The sequence below is a fragment of the Lygodium microphyllum genome, chromosome 21 (assembly GCF_053477565.2).
Source record: "Lygodium microphyllum isolate KBCC chromosome 21, Lygodium_microphyllum_v1.1.10, whole genome shotgun sequence".
Classification (NCBI taxonomy): domain Eukaryota; kingdom Viridiplantae; phylum Streptophyta; class Polypodiopsida; order Schizaeales; family Lygodiaceae; genus Lygodium; species Lygodium microphyllum.
The window spans coordinates 54,848,765-54,870,561 of record NC_141155.1 but is presented as its reverse complement, the minus strand read 5'-3'; the positions used below and the strand labels follow the sequence as shown (position 1 = coordinate 54,870,561).

At 42.9% G+C, this 21,797-nt stretch overlaps 2 protein-coding genes across 2 annotated transcripts in view; one reads left to right on the top strand and one right to left on the bottom strand.

Moving 5' to 3' along the window:
- The first annotated feature begins 701 nt into the window (after nt 1–701).
- LOC148018019 (uncharacterized) lies at nt 702–2,424 on the top strand. The gene is made up of 3 exons (XM_087661538.1): nt 702–1,245; nt 2,012–2,049; nt 2,137–2,424. Exons 1-3 carry the CDS (start codon nt 702–704, stop codon nt 2,422–2,424), a joined length of 870 nt encoding a protein of 289 aa, XP_087517664.1.
- A 1,385-nt stretch (nt 2,425–3,809) lies between these two features.
- LOC148018018 (fanconi anemia group E protein FANCE protein) overlaps nt 3,810–21,797 on the bottom strand; it is a 33,591-nt gene continuing 15,603 nt past the window's right edge. Inside the window, exons 2-3 of the mRNA XM_087662245.1 lie at nt 5,404–5,606; nt 3,810–5,296 (exon numbers count right to left, since the gene is read on the bottom strand). Of these exons, the coding sequence (XP_087518371.1) occupies nt 4,068–5,296; nt 5,404–5,606 (1,432 nt within the window). The 3' untranslated portion in view covers nt 3,810–4,067. The remainder of the gene's footprint in view (nt 5,297–5,403; nt 5,607–21,797) is intronic.

The following is a 21,797-nucleotide window of genomic DNA, read 5'->3' as shown; positions in this document are numbered from 1 at the left end:
TTGGTAGCCCTTGATGCTTTTGCCATGGGGAAGTTTCCATGAGACTCTCGAACATATGTAAGCCTATAATACGGGCACGAGGCTCTTACCAAACGCATCAGCACACCAAATAGCATGCTCCTAAGACTAGGTGAGAGTTGAGAGCTATTGTTGGAGACTTAATATTGAGAGCGAGAGACGATTAGGCTGCAGGTAGGAATTGTGATCTGATAAAAAGATTTGGGGTGATCGACTAATTAGAGTAGAAGTGTGATTTGAGGATTACAGTTTGAGCTTGAGTAAGTAAAATTGTGATATATATATATATATATATATATATATATATAGGTCGATTTGAGATTGGGAAAACATTATAAATTTAGGCAAGTAAAATGTTTTTCTTATATCCATCTATTTATATTTATATATATTTATAGGTGAATTTGAGGTTGGCATAACGCATGCAGATGATATTATAAATTTATGTCAGTAAAATATTTTTGCATTATATTATATAAAATAGGTCTTTATAAATTTATGTAAGTAAAATATTTTCCATATTTTATTTATTCATTTATATTTATAGGTGGATTTGCGGTTGGCTTAAGTTGGCATTACGGTGGATGCATGCAGATAATATTATATTGGCAGCTTATATAAGGCGAGGCAGCACGCGAGAGAGAGAGACAGAGAGAGAGATGGCTCTCTTGCTTGGAACATCGATGCATGTCTGCACATTGCTACTGTGGGTAGCTGCATCTTCATTGATGATAATAGCTGGTGGTGGTGTTGCAGGCCAGCCAGAAGGGCCGGTGGTGAGGCAGGTAGAAGGGCCTTACTGGGTGGATGAAAGGGGGCTAGAGAGGTCGGACGTGACGGAGGGGCTGATGGGGCTGCCATTGGAGCTCACCATGCAGCTTATGGCGCCTGTCCCTCCCCTTCCACCACACACTCCAGCTCCCAACATGATTCAGAACAATACTAGGGGGGCCAAAAATGATGCCATGGCTTCTTCTCTACGCACGCACATAAATAGCAATGTGAGTGGTGCAGATGATGATGGCAGCATGATCTCTCTTCGCTGTCCGCCCCATCCCCCTCCCCCTCTCCGGCCCTTGGTGAACGCCCAGGTGGACATCTGGCACTGCAGCTCCAATGGCACCTACAGCGACGCCGCCCTCGACTCCACCCTTGGCCTCCACTGGCTCCGTGGGTACCAAAAGACTGACATGCACGGTCGTCTCATCTTCCACACCATTTACCCAGGTATTGCTGCTCAAATCCATGCATTATATTTTCTTTTTCAATAGTGTCATACTGGTGAAGAGTGCGAGGCACGTTAGGCCACTTCAAAGCACCATTGCAACTCACACACTCCCAACCAATTGGGCTGTCACCCTTTGGTCTCTATGGAAATGTTTCAAAAATCATCTTCCATACATCTACTCAGCATTGCCCCAATTCGATGCATTAGCTACAAGCATATTCAATTGGTCAATGTTTAATTGTACTAGGTACATTGCTAAACCTTCATCTATATTAGCTCATTTAAATATCAATGCTTGTTAGTTTGTTATTGTTATTGCATCATGACTGCATATAATGAGCCCAATATTTATTCTAGCTATATAAGTTTAGGTCATTGATAACTGTTGCGCATAGCTGCTATTGCTAGTCTATCCTGAGTCCACAATTGGTTGTTCTTCAGCTATGCTGTAACCAGTAAATCTTCAAATATGCTATACTAGGTCATAGATAGATATTATGAGTATTCTATCATCATCTTATAACTGATCAGTGTTCATCTATACCAGCTGATTGTTGATCATGTAACTATTACATCTCTTATTGGACTGGGTGATCATCAGATATACTAGCTTTATTGCTTTCACGAGAAGTTTTTGACATTTTCCCATCATGTGGGAAAAGGGATTGTTTTCCCTCGTTCTTCCCTATACCCAGCTAGGTGCACTTGGGAGCAGAGCTAAGACTCCTTATATTTACAGTTGTTTAATGTTCGAGCTGTGAACAGGATGGTATGCCTACCGGACAGTGCATATCCACGTGCGGGTGCGCCTATTCCACAATGTGAGTGCTGCTGGAGTGGAAGCAGGAGCAGGTAAGCAAGCAAAGGATGATGGTGATGGTGATGATAAGATTCGAGTCCCGGTTTTTGACGACACAACACAACTGTACTTTGAGGATGCATTAAGCGACGACATCTACGCACACGTATACCCGTACAAGCAGAGAGGCCAGGAGCGCCCTGTCAGGAACAGTAATGACTGGCTGTTCAACCCCTCCAACCTCATCCAGAACATCACCGGCCACTACAATCAATTCAATACTAGTGAAGCTGCTGCAGCTGGCCCAGCAGGATACAAGGCTTATGTCATCCTCCGTTACCCCTTCCTGCCTCTCCTCCCCCCACCCCCATATACATAACACAATCCATTCATACACCTTATTGCTTGCAAGGCACACATGATTAGCTCTTGCAGGGTCTGGCTTTATCTCCTCCCTCCACACCATGATACTCCTTGAACTACCCCACGATACTCCTTGAGCTCCCTTTTCTGCTCTTTTCGACATTATGAACAATTTGTTGAACCTTATTTTCGGGTATTCAGTCACGTCTTGCCTTACGGAGTCATGTCACTAGAGCTGCTTAGAAGTTTAAATACCTTATTATGAGTTGGGTCGTACGTTCAGCTCACATTAAACACCAGAACTGGTTAGTGCGTTAAACCTCTTGTCACTTTTCAGATCGTCGTGAATATCATGTGTTTTCACTTGTTAGGTCGTCAAAAAATCCGTAGCGTCTCTCTCTCTCTCTCTCTCTCTCTCTCTCTCTCTCTCTCTCTGTCTCTGTCTCTCTGTGTAAACTGATAAGCCCTCTTAATATCTGCTACAGTTCATATCTTTAATGTACGGTATGGATGAAATAGACATAGACGAGTCTTTTGGGAGGCTCAGTACGCAATAGGAAAGGAATACTTCGAAGCCCACTACACGTTAAAAGTTGTTCACTAAAGATTGACTGTGGGTAAATCTTTCTCAACTTTCCAAACCCTTATGACTTACAACTCAAAATAGATCATTTATGCCGTACTAAAATTTTTAACTCAAACGTGGGGACTTGTAACCTGGTCTAATCCATTTTCCTGTTGCCTCTAATAACAGAAACGAATTCTGAGGTCTGCGAACTAATCCCTCGAGCTATAAATCAAACAAGCAATGCGAAATAGTTAAAGCCCCGATGCATTTTTAATTGCAGAAGCAACTCGGCTCATTTTAGAAGATATTGCAACATGGCCTCGAAATGCTGTCTCCAAGTAAACTAATCTCAGCATTACTTCTGGGATGTGAGATGTTACTTATCTAAAGATTCTCCCAATTGCTCTAAAAAGATTAATACAAACTTCAGAGATGTGAGATGTTACTTGTCAAAAGTTTCTCCCAATTTCGAGTGTTGTCTGGTTCCTTCTTCAAAGATTCTCTCGGTAACGCAACTAAGGTTTCATGTATTCCAATCTATCCTTAACATCAAGGATTTGGGATAAAATGTCTCTTGTTAAAAGAGTCTCCCAACTTTCTTGATGTGAAATATTTGTCCTTGATATTTTCCATTATTGACTGTTGCAAACTTGGAACTTCCATTCGAACAACCGATTTCTTGTTCTCAAGTCAAGAACAGGCTTGATTGGTAAATCTAATAGCAACGAGTAAGCAACTGTATAGTATTGGTGATTGCCTTTGACCCCCCCCCCCCATATATATATATATATAACTGTTCAAAGGTTTACTAGTGCATTTTGCAAACATCACAATACACCTCCTCATATGAAGTCGACATGAAATATAATCATGCCCACTTCAGGGCATGCAAATAACAAGCATTTACGTTTTCTTGTAGTGCGCACTCTTATCTTCATCACAGAATTTTGTGCAGGGCTACTACAAAAGAACAGACAGCATGAGCTCAAAACAAGCATTTAAGTCAAAAAGTCCAAAACATTCTCAACAAAAAGCATGTACCATAATCCAGGACTAGGTCCACACACTCATTGTCGAGGATTAGCCTTTTATCATAGAGCCAATGTTTTCAACCCCAGTGACTTAGTGATGAAAGTGTCAGTCTTCTCCACTATTCTCTGGAGGACACTTTTCTGAAGCTTTAGATGCGACCCATAGTTGGATATGAAGCACAAAAGCAAGTTGCTGAACTTTAAGGACTTCGACAGTGTGTTGACTGCCTCTTCACATGCATCTACCAGACCATCTACTAGCTCTTTATCTAAAGGCAGAGACCTAGATAATATGGTCTGTAGTACTGTACACAGAGACTCTGACCATAATAATGGCCTACTAATATAATCACAGGGAACTGCCATGGGGAGTTCGAAAGGCAATAGCTGCCGTCTACTATGAAGCAGTATCTTGGCACAAAAAGATAAAACATAATCAGTGGGCACACATTCTTTTATTCCGCGATTGATAGCATCACATTGACCTGCATTAGGTCCTTCAGAGGAAAGAACCAAAGGAACAAGGAGAGCATCAACCACTGCCCTTGCATGCACCCTTGCAGCCTGCAGCACTGCAGTAATTAGGAATCTGGAAGCAGGCTGCTGAAGAGAAATCAATTTTGGGAGGAGGCAGTAGCTTATCATCTGGGCAGACCATAAAAATCCATCCTCCTTTTGAATCCCGATTTCAATCAGGCTTAGCACCAGATCATCTGGCATCTCCCATGGCTCAACAAGCTTTAAGAGTGTGACTGGATCTGATGAGTCCCGCAGAAGAGAGATGTCTGCTGTAGTTGGCTGTGCTTCCTGCCAATTCTTTTTCAACAGGAGAGCACCAGCTTGTAGTTCATCCAATGCAGAACCTACCATACCTACTGAAGCATTGTTGGATTTTAAGGCTGATTTGGACGGAGTTACTCTTAATTCTTGAGACTCTGAAGGCTCCTTGTTTTCGCCCTGCAAGGGACTTGCCACAGGAGTAGTAGCGATTCGCTCACGTCCTTCAGTGGGGCATGGTGTTTGCAAGCCAGGAACATCATCTTCAAGGCATTCTTCATTGTCTGCATGACTTTTAGTAGTGTCCATGCTGTCTTCCTCGAGGTCCTTTCTTACTGTTATATTGTTTCTGCCCAAGCGTGCTCCTGAAGGATTACATGCCTGATCTGAAGTCCCAGGCTCTGATCCAGATGTTTTCTTACATAGCCATGGCAACACACGACGGTGTCCTTGATACTCCTGAAGCCAATCTGGACGACTATAATGTTTCTCATAGAAGAGAACATTCTCCTCTAAATTAAGGACAGAGCAACAAAAGTCATATTCAGGATATAGCAGCACTACATTGTAGATCACTGATAGTATGAAGAAACAAACAGAACAAATGAATAACGATCACCTTGGATAGATGGACTGCAAACTGAAACTCTTGAAAGAAGATCCTGGACAGCACGGCCAACCCAGAAGTCCTGCTCAGGATCTGAGAGCAGGTTCTGACTCAACAGCTCCAAATCTTTGGAGCGGAAAAGACAATGCTCAGCTGACAAAAAGGACAAAATGTTGATTTGGATGACAGTAGGCAAAGTCTGCATCCACATACAGCTGTAAAACTTTTCAGCTCTCTTGTTTCCGTAAAAGTTGTCCTATTGAGAGATAATTAGATGCGCAATTGGTGTTCTGACCAACATGCTAAGGTCATGCAAACATTTCATCTCTCTCTCTCTCTCTCTCTCTCTCTCTCTCTCTCTCTCACTCTCACATGAAGAAATTTGAATTAATAAATTTAAATATTTAAAAAGGGCCTTCTGGCCAACCAAGCACACTGAAAGACAGGTAGAAACAACACCAAGGCTACAGGGACAGAAGGGGATCATGAAGTGGGTACAACCCGGGCGGTGCAAATGATATCCATCCATGAAGTGGCTGCCTCTCGAAGGATTACACCAGCTGAAACCATGGAAGTAATTTGCCATAATGGCAATCCTTGAACACGACTCACATGACCCTAGATAACTAAGGCCGAATCAAAAATTAATGTATTGCACGTCCGCCAGATGTGCCAAAGACCAATCCAACACAAAAAGTGAAAAAGACAAGGATGTTGTGACTTTAAAGTGGCCGTAGACAACATCTTGTCCAAAACCCAAGAACAGATGATTATACGCTAATGTATCACTAATGTAAACTCTCTCTTTTGTTTTTTGTTAAGATATTTGAATTAAGTAGCAATATTTACATCAAACCATCAGGTTAGCTAAGAAAAACAGAACAGATACCAATCAAGAGTGGAGCGAACAATATCCAGCCAAGGGGCAGCAATGTCAAGAAGAACCAGGTCAGCTGAAACCATAGAGGAGATCTGGCATAACACTAAACCACGAACATGGGCCACATGACCATGGATGCCTGAGGCAAAATCAAAAATGAAGGCATTCGGAGTACGCCAAATATGCCACCAAGCTGTCCATTGAAGGAAATGGAAAAGGCAAGAATAATCTGATTGCAAGGCAGACATAGAAGGCATCCTTTCCATAATCCACAAACGAGCTAATGTCCGCTGCTGAGTTGCTGAGGACCACAAACAGGAAACAAAACTCCAAATACGTCAAGCAATAGGGCAAGAGACGAAATAAATTTGGACCATTTTTCAATTTGTGCATGTCATCCTTCACCTAGTGACTATTGAAGAATGCCCAAACTAACAAGAAATGCATAACTATGCGCAAGGGAACTAGCTGTAGAACTGTAGCCTGGCAATGCCAATCTAGGGGATGAATAAATCTCTAACACCCCCTCTCAAATCCTAGACGAGTCATAAGGCTCAAGGATTTGGAGTGCTATCGAAGGACGACCTAAGAAAGCGCCTTCATAAACAACTCTGCCAAATTTTCCTTTGTCCTACAATATACCACATTAATGGTCTCATCCAAGATCTTCTCCTAAATAAAATGGTATTGTATCTCAATGAGCTTTGACCTAGCATGAAACACAAGGTTCCATACCAAAGCAATGCAACTGTCATTGTCGCAGTGAAGGTGGACAATCAAGCTCTTTGCGTTACCTTTAAAGCCATACGGTCCCACATGTGGTAGAAGATGCCGCTCTATACTCCGCCTTTGTAGAAGAAAGGGAAACTATGAGCTGCTGCTTGCTACTCCACCAGATGACACCTGCACCCAAAGTAAAGCAATATCCTATCATTGACCGCTTGTGGTCAACAACTCCAGCCCAATCTAAATTCGTTCAACTGCTAAGAACCAAAGCCAAATCGCCAATATTTGATGGATAATGAAGCCCAAGATCGGGAGTCCCCCTCAAGAACCACAGAATCCTCAACAGCCTCCCAATGAACCAACTAGGGTTCATACAAGAACCCTACAACCAAACCTACAAGAAAACACAAATCAATCCGAGTGTTAAGGAGCCATATCAATGACCCAATCAACTACTTGTAGCGAGTAGCATCCGTCGCTGGTGAATTTGCATGGGTTGTAGCCTTCCAATTCAGATCTATAGGAGTAGAAATAGCCTTACATCCCTCAATCTCAACATATTCAAAAGCTCGTACACTCTGATATGTGGAGATGAAAATCTCCCTTGATATCTGACAAATCTCGTGACCTAGAAAGAAATAGAGAAGGCCTATATATAATATCCGTCATCTCAAACACCTCATGTAGTGCCTCATGTAGTGCCTCCTTTGTTTGCTTGACCTTCTAAGAATGGTCATCTGTCAAGATGAGATCATCCACATAAAGCACAAACAACGCGTGCCCTCCAACAAAGGTATAGACATACAACTCGGCATCGAAGTGAAACGCTGATACCCTAACTTCCCTTGGAGGAATGAGTCTATCTTCTCATTCCCAGTTAGCAATCATGTTTGTCATGCCTTGTCATCTCCTACCTATAAGCCTCAGTCTGAGTCAGACGATGACTTTTGGAGCTCTAACAAGTCCGTCATGTGTTTTAATGGGGGAGGCTACTCATTCTAGAGTGGCTACCTAGGTGCATTTCTTTTGTTTATTAAGTTCCAGTGTGTTTTCCATGGGCAGTTTTTGTATTTCCCAAGCTGTCCACATCTACCGAACATTGTCCTTGTCAATCAAATTTTTTTGTGGCCACCTGTCTTTTTTTTTCTAGCATTTTCCCTATGTGACTAGCATTAAATATTAATCAGCCAATATTTATGACATTTATTGCTGCAGGTCGGCCAATTTAGGGCATTTATGGCTATTTATAGCCTGCCCATCCCACACTTAGCAAATCATCTCATTCAGATTTCTTCCTGTCCACTAGGTGCACACTTCGACTACGTCATCTTCCTCCATCTCTGGTACCGCCATCATCATCAGCCTGATCTGATACCCTCACTGATGTTGTGGGCTGCATGGAGGGACTGATCAATCCTCCTATATTCAACATTTGTTCCTTGTTCAATGCAGGTTTCTCTTTTTCTTCTCTTGCACATTATCTCTCTCTCTTTCTCTATGTTCGAGTTCCTTCTTCCATTGCGCACTCACATGGTATCAGAGCATGGTATCATTGTCTAAGAGAGACACTGAGTACCTAATTCTTTGAATGGAGGCCACATCTTTGTTTGCTGCAAACGCAACCTTTTGTGGAGTATCTGTGCAGAGGAGACATCATCTGGCATTTAGGCGTCAACTTTCTGTGCCAAGCGTCCACCTTCTACCACCAATCGACTATCCTAGTGTAGAGGCGACCTTCTACAATGCCAAGCAACAATGTCTGATCAATGTTTTGCTGAAAACACAGGCTTGTACCTGCAGGTGACAGTTCCCTTGGCCAGATGACTGCTTCTACCGTCAAGCGATAAGATCTTCTACAGCGTTTTGTGTTTTTGCAGCTATTTCTTGGCAAACAACAGTTTACTTCCCTCGGATGAACCTTCTACATTGAGATCTCAGCATCCTGTGGCCGATTCCTCTTGTTTCGGGGCTATCCATAGCCAAATGCAACTTTTTGTAGGCGTTTGCATGTATATACAAAGATATCTTATCACCAATTCTTTGCTAACTCAAAGGATGAGATCTCTATCCCTTCCTCTGAGAGACACAGATTTCCGTGCTAGTTCATACGACAAACGATGATCACCTAGCCCATTTGCATGGGATCCCTTTCCTCCCCGTTCTCTCCATATTTCACAGAAGGCCCATTCTACTAGCCTTCATATGCCATGCATGGCACCCTCAATATAAGTGCATATACTCCCTTCTTTGCCCAAAGAAGACCAACTTGATGGTTCCAACTACTCCGTAACGTGGAGTGTATCCTTGATACCTTTGATCTTTGGGAGTTTGTTATCCACCTTATTCCTCGTCCAGTGGAGGATCTCACAGTCGGATCATCAATGGATCATGCAGCCTTATGGGATCGGCTCAACTCTAGAGCCCAATCTTTCCTCTTGATGAGCTTACATAATTCTATCCTAGTGCATGTTGGGTGAGCTTAGCTAAGAGAGATGGAAGTTCGAGGAGGAGTGAGCGTGAGAGTGTGTCAACAATGTGTCGGTACACAAAGAATAAAATGTATTTATACTTAGGGCACATAAGGGTGCATTCACGTGTACAATGTGCATGTACTATACACGGAGGTTAAACCGGGCCTTTATCCCAACAACCTCCCACTTAAAGGTCCGATGTGAACCTCTAACCAACTCCCACTAGTTGTATGCAATGCTCATACTAAGCTTTACTTAGACTTTTAGTGAGAACATCTACAGGGTTGTCTTGTATTTTGATCTTGGTCAATGTGATTTGACCATCTTCCAGAATTTTTCCGATGAAGTGATATCGCACATCTATATGCTTTGTGCATGAATGATACATGGCATTCTTAGCCAGATACATAGCACTTTGGCTATCATATCCTAAAACTACAGCACCCATAGACATGCCGAGATCCTTTGCAAGTCTGCTCAACCATATAGCTTCCTTAGAAGCTTCAGTAGCTGATATGTATTCAGCTTCAGTGGTACTGAGTGCAACGATGTTCTGTAACCTGGAGCACCAAGACACAGCCCCACCAGCAACTATGAAGACATACCCGCTGGTGGACCTACGAGTGTCCAAGTCACCTGCCATGTCTGCATCACAATAACCCTGCAAACTATGTGTACCCTGCCCATAGCAAATACATTTTCTTTGTGTACCTTTTAGGTATCGAAGAATATACTTGATAGCCTTCCAATGTGTTTTGCTAGGATTTGACATAAACCTACTAACAACTCCCACTGCATGAGCAATGTGTGGATGAGTAGCAACCATAGTATACATAAGAGAGCCACAAGCTGATGCATAAGGGACTCCTTTCATAGCATTTGCTTCCACGTCATCTTTTGGGCTGTTGGCTTTGCTAAGCTTAAGGTAAGGAGGTAAGGGTACCCCACAAGGCTTAGCTTCAGCCGTGTTAAATCTGTCTATACCTTTTCAATGTACTTTTCTTGAGATAAAAGCAGAAATTTCTGCATTCTATCTCCACGAATCCTCATGCCCAAAATATGCTCTGCATTCCCCAAATCTTTCATGGAGAAGGCTGATTTCAGCTGATTTTAGAGAGCATCCAAGCTAGTCTTTCTTTTCCCAGCTAGCAACATATCATCCACACACAAAACAAGTATGATGGGGCTGCCATTTGTATCCTTTTTCATGTACAAGCAATGATCTGCATGGCTGCATGTAAACTCATGAGATAGCATAAAAGTGTCAAACTTTTTGTGCCACTACCGTGGTGCTTGCTTCAGCCCATACAAGCTGTGTTTTAGCTTACACACCATCTGCTCTTTTCTAGGAACTACAAAGCCCTTGGGCTATTTCATGTAGATTTCCTCATCAATGTCACCATGCAAGAAAGTTGTTTTTACATCAACTCTAAATCTAAAACAGCAATGACAGCGAAAAGCACACGTATAGTGGTCATCTTCACAACAGCTGAAAAGACCTCTTGGAAGTCAATCCCTTCCTTTGATACAGCTCTAAATCTAAAACAGCAATGAGAGCAAAAAGCACACGTATAGTGGTCATCTTCACAATAGGTGAAAAGACCTCTTGGAAGTCAATCCATTCCTTTTGATCATACCCTTTGGCAACCAGCCTTGCTTTGTACTTGGGTTTCCCATCAACTGTCTTTACTTTGTACACCCATTTATTTGGAAGTGGCTTCCTTCCCTTGGGCAGAGACACAAATTCCCAAGTATCATTTGCATATAGAGATTTAATCTCTTCCTACATAGCTAGCTCCCACTTACTGCTAAATTCACATGACTTAGCCTTTTTGTATATAAGAGGCTCACCCTATTAGCCAGTCATTTCCTGGACAATGCGGACATCAATGCCACGTCAGCAGGTGCCACGTCAGTACCTACAGTCGGACAGGTTTCTGCAATCGGACAGTTTTTACTGCAGTCGGCTGCATTTAATGCAACCAACCTGTTGTAGTTATTTCCTATTTTTCGGCTATTTATAGCCGGTTTTGTGGCACACTTCAACATCATTCATTATTCAGATTCTGATCTTGAGATTTGTTGGCTGAGACAGACTGTGCTCAAGCTGACGAAGATGGAGGTCATCAAGTCGGAGGCATATGCAGATATTTCCTCTGTCCCCTTTTGTATTTCTACACTCTTATACAGCAAACTACACCACAGATTTTCTACATTTACACTGTCTCCTTTTCTCTCTCTCTCTCTTCTCTCTGTGTTCACTCTCTCTCAGTCTTTGTCCTACGCTTCCGCATCGTTGCACTCTGACATGGTATCAGAGCGGTGAAGATGAACTAAGGGTTGAACCTATTTGAAGAGGAGATTTCAGCGCGACACAAGGCTGCGTTTCCAGGATTCAAGGGCGAGCAGGAGGGCTGCGCATCAGATCAAGGCTGAAGCGAGCATGGGCGTGCCGAAAAGGAGTCTAATCGGTGAATTTGTTGCAGGTTATTGCTATTCGAAGGGGAGGAAGGCTGCATTTGAGGCCTTCCATTGCAGATATTACCTTTTCATCGCCTCCGGCGGGTGAAGAAGGTTTGGGCAGCGGAGGAATCAGCCCTAGAAGGCTGCGTTTTCACAGTCAGAGGGGACTGCTTTAGCGTTTGTGCAGGTATTGCAGGTTAACATGTCTACAGAGACTGATTTGGAGTTCCAGGCGATCATGGACAAGAAGATGCCTATCCTACTGGCTCTTCCATCGGATCAAAAGCTTGATGGTGACAATTATCGCATGTAGCGGGTGATGATGATGGCCATTTTAGAGCCTTATGATTTGGCGGAACTAGTGATGAAGGAGATTAACAAGCCCTCGGTGAGGGATGAGTCCAAACTCTCTTCCAATGCTCGTGCGGAGTTGACCAAGGCCCAATCTCATTGGGACAAACTAAATGCCAGGATTCGATCTTTTTTGTTTCTGTCTTGCACCACAGCCGTAATAGCTCACATCAAGCACTTGGCAATGGCTTGTGAGATCTGACCAGATGTACAACCAGATGACCCTGATGAAGAGGGTTTCTTTGGAGGTGCAGATGCGAACTTTGTCCATGAATAAGTCTTCTTCGCTTCGAGAACACATCAACAAGCTTCGACAGCTTCAGATGCAGGTTCAAAATGCGGGGAAGCCTATTTCCTTCAAAGACATGGCGATCACTTTACTATTCCAGTTGCCGCCACAATTCGGTACTTTTTGTTCCGCTCTTATTGCATCAAGGCGGGAGTCGACTCTTCAGTGGGAAGAGTTGGTTCCTATGGTCTTGGACCAGGAGGAACAATTGAAGGGACAGAATGCTTCCAAATCAAAGATATTGGTTGGTCAAGCCTCTCAGAAGAAGGGGAAGAACGAAAAGAAGGAGGAGGACAACAAATCCAAGAATGACAAGGAGAAGGAATCGACTTGCCATATTTGTGGAAAGACCGGTCACTAGAAGAAGGATTGTCTTCATTCGAGAGAAGCTTCTGGATGGGACCATTGATGTGGAGTACTGCAAGACAGAGGATAATCTTGCAGATTTGTTAACGAAGGTGCTTCCCCAGGCTCTTCTTCAGCAACATTCCAGATCCCTCAGTCTTTTGACCCGTCCAGGATCTGAGAGGGGGTGTTAGCCAGTCATTTCCTGGACAATGGGGACGTCAGTGCCACGTCAACACCTGCAGTCGGACAGGTTACTACAATCAGACAGTTTTTACTGCAATCGGTTGCATCAAATGTAGCCAACCTGCTGCAGTCATTTCCTATTTTTCCGCTATTTATAGCCGGTTTCGTGGCACACTTCAACATTATTGATTATTCAGATTCTGATCTTGAGATATGTTGGCTGAGACAGACTGTGCTCGAGCTGAGGGAGATCGAGGTCATCAAGTCGGAGACATACGCAGATATTTCCTCTGCCCCCTTGTTTATTTCTGCACTCTTATACAGCATACTACACCGCAAATTTTCTGTGTTTACACTGTCTCCTTTTCTCTCTCTCTCTTCTCTCTCTCTCTTCTCTCTGTGTTTACTCTCTCTCAGTCTTTGTCCTACGTTTCCGTATCGCTGCACTCTGACACACCCTCATCTGTAAGCAACACATAATGCAAGGAGGGGTCAAACCTATGTGGTTGCCTTCTTACGCATGTAGACCGGCGTACCCTATGTTTAACATTTTCAAGAATTGGGTCTACATCTGGAGGTATATTATTTTCAACATTTATTGGCTATTGTAAGCCATTTTCAGCATGCTGTTCATGCTATACAGCACCTTCATTTTCATTACCAGCACCTGCATTTTCATAATCAGCAAGCCTATTGTGCTGTCTGTGACCTCCTTATGATGCTATTTGCTGTCCATCATCATGTGGCTCAAATATAACCGGCTGATCATTAGTTTCAGCCTGTGGTACAGCACCATGAGGGTCATTTTCTGAAGTAATAGGTGGCTGCACACACTGAAATTTCACCTTTTTCATATCTTCATTAGAGACTAAAGTACCTTTCAACAATTTTGCCTCATTAAACACAACATTACGGCTACAAATAATTTTCTTGGACTGAGGTAACCACACTCTGTAGCCAAATTCACCCTCATCACCATAGCCCATGAAAATGCCTTTGGTGGATTTTGGGTCAAGTTTGTTCCTCAGCTCATCCCTAACATGCGCAAAAGCATCATAGCCAAATATGCGTAAATGGTCATATGAGGCCGATTTGCCAGACAAAACCTCCTCAGGGATGCCATTATTTAAGGACCTGTTTGGAGAGCAGTTGCAAATGTGAACCGCGGTTTTGAGTACCTCCCCCCAAAATTCATGAGGGAGATTAGCAGTGGATAGCATGCACCGCACTCTTTCACATAAAGTCCTATTATATCTTTCAGCCACCCCATTTGAAGAAGGGTTGTAAGGGGTTGTAAGCTCCCTCTTAATACCATGCAAGTAACAAAAGAACTTGAATTCAGTTGATGTGAACTCAACCCCATTATCAGTTCTCAAGCATTTCAGCTTTCTAGCTGCCTGAGTGGTCACAAATGCATGAAAAGTTTTAAAAACAGCAAACACTTCACTTTTCTTTTTCAAGGAGTATATCCAAATCTTCATGGAACAGTCATCAATAAAGGAGATAAAATATGCAACACCACCCAATGATTTCACGAGCATACTACATACATCAGAATGGACTAAGTCCAAGACATTGGACTTACGAGAGACACCATAGTAAAAGGAATTTTTTATTTGCTTTCCAAATTGACACTCCTTACAAAAGTCAAGTTTAGACCCTTTTCCATCAACCCTCTTCAGAGAGGTAAGGACATCAAGTCCTTTTTGGCTCATATGGCCTAATCTCGTATGCCATAACTCCAAGTGGCTGCAAATTTCAGCAACTGCGAGAAACTTGCCATTCAAGGCTTTATAGTGCAAACAATACAAAGTGCCCTTCTTGGTTCCTTTTGCAATCAGCATGGAACCATTTTTTACTTTCACAAGCCACCACCAAACAATGTGGTGTAGCCATGCAAGTCAAGCTGACCAACAAATAGTAAACTCTTTTTAATGCCAAGCACATATCTGACATCTTTCAACACAAACACTTAACCATTGTCTAAAGACAAGTGTACAATGCCAATCTCATCAATGTTGCAAGCATGGTTATTTCCAAGATACACCTTTCCATAACTGCCTGCATTGAACATAGCAAAACACTCCAAGTAAGGAGTTACATGGAAAGAGGCACCAAAGTCTACAATCTAAGTCTGAGTGACACCATCATCCACTGACAAAAGTGCATCAATCACATCAGCCTTGGTAATCTGCATATCTTGCATGTGACATACAAGGGCATCATAATCAACTACACATAATACATTAGCCTCTATATCTGAAAGCTCTTCTATGACCACACTAGAGGCCACATTGGCCTTTTCTTTGCCTTTGGTTGCCTCAAATGCATCTGTCTTATCTTCCTTCTTCTTTTTATCTCCTACATTCTTCTTTCTCTCTTAATCCTTTTTATAATACCTGCAATCACATTTCTTGTGGCTCTTCCGACCACAGTGATAGCAAGTAATGTCACTCTTTTCCTTTCCTTTGCTCTTGCTCATGCTTCTTTGTCCTGCATTTGCATTTTTCTTTTCAACCCTGCCTCTTACATTATAAGCTAAGTTGTTGCCTTCTCCACTAGACATATTTCTAATTTCTTCATTCTCATATGAGAGATTGGGGTTATTGCTGAGTGAAACCACCAAGGTCTCCCAAGAGTCGGGCAATGTCATGATCAAAAAGATCACCCTCAACTTATCATCAAAGTCCAAATTTGCATATTTGAGCTGATTTAGAATCCCTGTAAATGCACTCAAGTGCTCAACTGTAGGCTTTGACTCATCCAGTCGTATATTCACCAACTTGTGCATTAAATGCACCTGATTAACAGGTGTAGTGATCTCATAGGTAGTTTCCAGCTTTCCCATATTGCATAACATGTATCTAAGCCCTTAATGTCTATCAAAATGTCATCAGTGACACCCATCTTTATGTAAGCCACATCCTTTTTATTTACTCTGGCCCAATCTGCATCAGACATTAGTGCGGGTTTATCTTCCTACAAAGCATACTCGCAATCTTTTAGAAACAAAATGCCTTGCATACGGCCCTTCCAAAGGTCAAAGCCATGACCATCAAACCGTTTGATTTCCATCAAACTCTTGATGTCTGAACTGGAAGAAGTTGCAGCCTTTTTATCACTAACGCAAGAGTAAATGCACTAAACTGCAGAAGCACAAGCTGAACCAGCAAAGTACGCTGCTGTTCTTTCTCAGCCAGAAATAAATCTCTGTTGTTTGTACGTAAAAAATGCAGAAACTTACCAAAGTACGCTGCTGTTCTTTCTCAGCCAGAAATAAATCTCTGTTGTTTGTACGTAAAAAAGCTGAACCAGCCACCACACGTAAAAAATGCAGAAACTTACCAAATTTTGCGCAAATCCCCAAAATTTCAAGTCCAAAATTGCGTAAGTGTCAGCCAATCTAACCCAGCTGATCAAAACTTTGCCAATACATGAAAAGCCCCAAATTTCTGGGATCCAATGTCAAGAAATTTTGCTCAAATGAGCAAAATTATGACTAATTTGGCAAAATCCCCAAATTAATTGAGGCAATGTCGGCAATTCCTAACTTCAAAATCATTGACGTGCATAAGCAATGTCAAATCTGGGAGAAGCCTCAATTTTTCCAGGCCAGATTTGCACAAATCTGGAAATTGTGCTTCCATGCATGAACGTTGTCAAAGGAAAGAGGATAAAAGGGATTTTTTAAAGAAAAACCTGATTTTTAGAAAAAAAAAATATGACGAGGAGGGGGGTCCGTTGACCCGCCGGCCTGGGTCACAACCGTGCACCTGGCGTCCGCCCCGTCTTCCATTGCCAGTCTCGACATACGTATTGTAGCCTCACGCGGCGCCTGTCTGATTATCCGCGCCTATCTCACGCCATCCACCAATTGCGCTTGCCCGTCATCAACTTGTCGTCGCCTGTCAATCATCGTTCATCATGCGACCATTGTGTCTACCCGCCGCGTCAGCTATCCGACACACTAGACGCCAAAAACTGTCTGCTACTGTTCATCAATGAGTCAGCTGATCCCGTCAGATCTTGGAAAGCGTGCAAAACCGGACGCTTTGATACCAATTGTTGGGTGAGCTTAACTGAGAGAGATGGAAGTTCGAGGAGGAGTTAGCGTAAGAGTGTGTCAACAATGTGTTGGTACACAAAGAATAAAATGTATTTATACTTAAGGCACATAATGGTGCATTCACATGTACAATGTGCGTGTACTATACATGGAGGTTAAACCGAGCCTTTATCCCAACAGTGCATGTGCACAGGTTGCGGCCAGAAAGCAATGCAAGTGTGGACAAAGCTTGCTTCTTTGTACCATTAGAAGACAGCTGCCCATTGGATTACTCTTGAGAAGAAATTACAAATGCTCGTTGTTGATGATTCTCCTTCCATGAAGGATCATATCAACAGGTTGGAGGACATGAGGGTTGAACTTGCATCCCTTGGTAGGATGATCTCTTCAGAGGATATGGCTATGATTCTTTTGACTTACTGTTGATGATTCTCCTTCCATGAAGGATCATATCAACAAGTTGGAGGACACGAGGGTTGAACTTGCATCCCTTGGTAGGATGATCTCATCAAAGGATATGGCTATGATTCTTTTGGCTTAGTTGCCATCTCCCCAGTCTGATGTCTTCTACAACAGCCTTCTTACATCAAGGACCCATGAGAAGCTTCTATGGGAGGAGCTTGCCCCACTTGTTTTGGAGCATGAAGAGCACGTGAGGTTGCCAGTGGATCCACCTTCACCAAAGCTTTTGTTGGAGGTTCGAGAGGGGGAGGGAAAAAGAAAGGGACGTCCAAGGCTAAAAGCCAGGAGATTTCTTCAAAGTATGACTCCAATTCTGAGAAGCCTAAATGCCCATACTGTGGGAAGGAGACACATCCAAAGGAGAAATATTGGAAGAAGTACCCTCACCTTCGTCCGGGAGCGAAGAATGGAACTAAAACATCCAAGCCTCTATCTCTACTCCAACGGTTAACCATGAGTTACTGTTCCTTCATTATGTTGACTTGGAGGAGCCTTCTTCAATGGTTGCCTCATCTTCTGAGAGGCCTTGGCTGATTGATATGGAGCTTCCAATCATACGACTCCACGAGGTGATTTGTTGTAGAATCTATGCCCTTCTAAGGGTTCTATCAATGTTGGTGACATTGTATCGGTGACTATTTGTGGTATTGGCACTTTGCCTTTATTTCTTGATTGTGCCTTAAGCTCCCTTTTACAAGCTCTTTATGTTCTGGACTTGGGATTTCCACTTCTCTCAATTTATGGCTTTACTAGGCTTGGTACTCGAGTTATCTTCACTGAGCAAGCCATTTGTATTGAGGATTCTTATATAGGGGCTGTTATTGCAACAAGTTGGCAGGAGAGTGGGCTTTACATGCTCCATTCCCCTTCTCTTATGCAGGGTCCTCCAAGGCAATTGTTTATTGCTACACCCATTCCCGCTTGTGCACCATCTTTTCCATAGATTCCTTCAAATCCCCCACCCTCTCCTCCAATGGTTCCCTCGTACACCCATCCCTTCCAGAGGGGGGTGATCTTGGAGATGCGGTTGTGGATTCCCTATGGATTCCCTAGCCCCTAGTCTTTCAAAGGGGTTTCCTAGGATCATGAGGAGCTTCTTCATCAGCAATCTTCATCGACAAACTTCATCGACATTGGATTCCTCTTGCCACCCCAGGATCCGATTCTCCCTTGGCCTTCCGCCACATCCAGGATCTAAGAAGGGGTGTTAGCAATCATGTTTGTCAAGTCTGTCATGTGTTTTGATGGGGAAGACTACTCGTTCTAGAGTGACAATCTGGGTGCATTTCTTTTGTTTATCAATTCCAGTGTGTTTTCCATGGGCAGTTTCTGCATTTCCCAAGCTATCCACACCTGTCAAACATTGTCCTTACCATCAGGATTTTTCTGTGGTCCGTTGTCTTTTTTTTTTGGCATTTTTCTAGTGCGACCAGCAGTAAATGTTGGTTGGCTAGTATTTATGGCATTTATTAATGCAAGTCGGCTAGTTTAGGGTATTTATGGGTATTTATAGCCTACCCATCCCACACTTCGCAGATCATCTCATTCAATTTTCTTCCTCTCCAGTAAGTGCACACTCCAACTCCGTCATCTTCCTCCATCTCCAGTACTACCACCATCATCAGCCTCATTTGGTGCCCTCATTGACGCTGTGGGATGCATGGAGGGACTAGTCAATCCTCCTCCTGTATTCAGCATTTGTTCCTTGTTTAGTGCAGGTTTCTCTTTTTCTTCACTTGCAGATTGTCTCTCTCTCTTCCTCTGTGTTGTTCGAGTTCCTTCTCCGTTGTGCACTCAAAAGATCTCCTTCAAATCTCCATTAAGGAAAGCAGACTTCATATGAAGTTGATAAAACAACCATCTCCTATGGCAGCTCTAATGGTAGCCATCCAAGATGTAGGTGCAAAGGTGTCATGGAAATCAACCCTGGCTGTTGTTTGAAGCCCTTTGCAATGAGCCGCACCTTGTGCTTATCCAAAGTGCTATCACTATGATACTTGATCTTAAAGACCATTTGATACCAATCACCTTCTTATGAGCGAGCCAAGGCACAAGATCCCAAGTGTCATTCTACTCAATCACATCCAGCTCTTGCTCCTTAGCCTTCTTTCAATGCTTAGACTATAAAGCCTTCTTCACGAAGGTGGACTCTCTATCCTGCATGGCACCATACATCAAACAATAGTTAGTACAAACAAGCTTGGTGGAGTGTGCTTGGTTCCTCCGAGACCATCACAAGCCATCCTACGGCTACACTCCTCAAGAACTCCCTCAATCCCAGAATCACAGTGTATCACGTGTCCAATGAGGAGAAGGCTAATACTCCCCTCGCCGCTCTCCCTCTACCGAAGTCTCTGGAATGTCCATCGGGGCTGGCGCAATGGGTGAATCTAGTGGTGAAGCAATCTCCTCCTCCACTAATGGTGGACCCTCAATAGGCAAAGGCTCCAAAGGCACTGGATCATATGTCCAACTATCACCTAGATCTCCCAAGAAGGAATGCTCTACATCCCTCTTTGCAACTAAAAACCCCACGAACTGAACATCTCAACTCGTGTATACCTACAATGAAATGACAATAGTATGTTAATTACTTTAGTTTGCGTGATCACAAAGCCTATATCCTTGGGACTACAAGCTATAACCTACAAACACACGTCTTTTGAAAGCCAGCTCAAACTTATCCCAATTTTTCTTTAGGATGCAAAAATAAGCATCACACTTGAACACCCTAACATAAGATACATCCAGCTTTTGACCAAAATAAGCCTCAAAAGGTTTCATACCAACCATGGCCAATATAGGGAATTGATTATGGATGTGGACAGCAGTGGCCACTACTTCGACCCATAGACACTAAGATGTCTACCAATGCTCCATCATAGTCTACGCCATCTCGATCACATTGTGATCCTTGTGCTCCAAGATGCCATTCTCCTGAGGTGTGTTTGTGTTGGCAAACTCCTGGTGTATGCCATGATCTATAGAATACCGAGCTAGCTCATGGAAGACAAACTCCCCTCCCTTGTCAAAACACATAATCTTGAGTTTACTGCCATACCTATTCTCCACGGAGATCAACCAGTCCTAAAAGTGTGAGAAAGCTTCACACTTCAACTCCAAGAAATACGCCCAAGTCATCCTACTAAAATCATCAAGAATTAACATAAGATATAAACTTCCCTTAAGGAACTCTATCCTCATTGATTCACATAAGATTCTTGGAATTAGTTTTGCAATATCACATTTTCCTTTGGTCGGGACTGAAGAGCTATCACCTCTGAGAATTTGCCCATCCATCAGATGCATATGGGCAATATCATTTGAAGGAGTCATGTAGCGGAAAGCGCCACTATCTAGATTCCACAATCAACTCACAAGACTGAGAGGCCAACATCACTACATCAATGGCCATTAGAGGAGCATCCTGAATCACCTCCAAATGGAGGAAGGCTGCCCATGAAGGAGCCAACCACCGCTCTTGAGTCCATTGTAGTTTTCTCCTTCTTGGTGTCCTTGTCCTTGTTGAAGCAACCTTCTTCCAATGGCATATCTTGCCATAAATGTGACAAGTCAACTCCTTGGCTTTATCTTGCTTGGTCTCCTTGTCCTCCTCCTCCTCCTCCTCCTTCTTCTTCTTCTTCTTCTTCTTCTTCTATTGGGAAAATTAACTTGTCAACACCTCCGACTTAGGAGCATTATGACCTTTGAGTTGTTCCTCTTGGTCCAAGACCATCGGAACCAACTCTTTCCACTTAAGTGTATCTATCCACCCTGAAGCAATCAAGGAAAAATAAAATTCACTAAATCAAGGCAGCAAGTATAAAAGAAGAGTTATTGTTGTGTCCTCCGAGGTAATCGCCTTCCCTGCATTCTAGACCTACATCTGCAATTACCAAAGCTTATTGACATGCTCCCACATAGAAGAAGACTTGTTGCAACTCAAAGTCCACATCTGAACCTCCAAATACACCCACTTCATAACAATCATCCAATTATACATTTGATCCAACTCATGCCATATCTCCCAAGCCATAGTCAAATGCTCGATATGAGCAATGATGACTCGAGTGGAAGAGAGAAAGAGAAAAGAGCGGATACGGGCATTCAGTTTATCCCAATGTACATATACCTTGAGCAACTCAACTTTATCATTGGTAGAAAGCA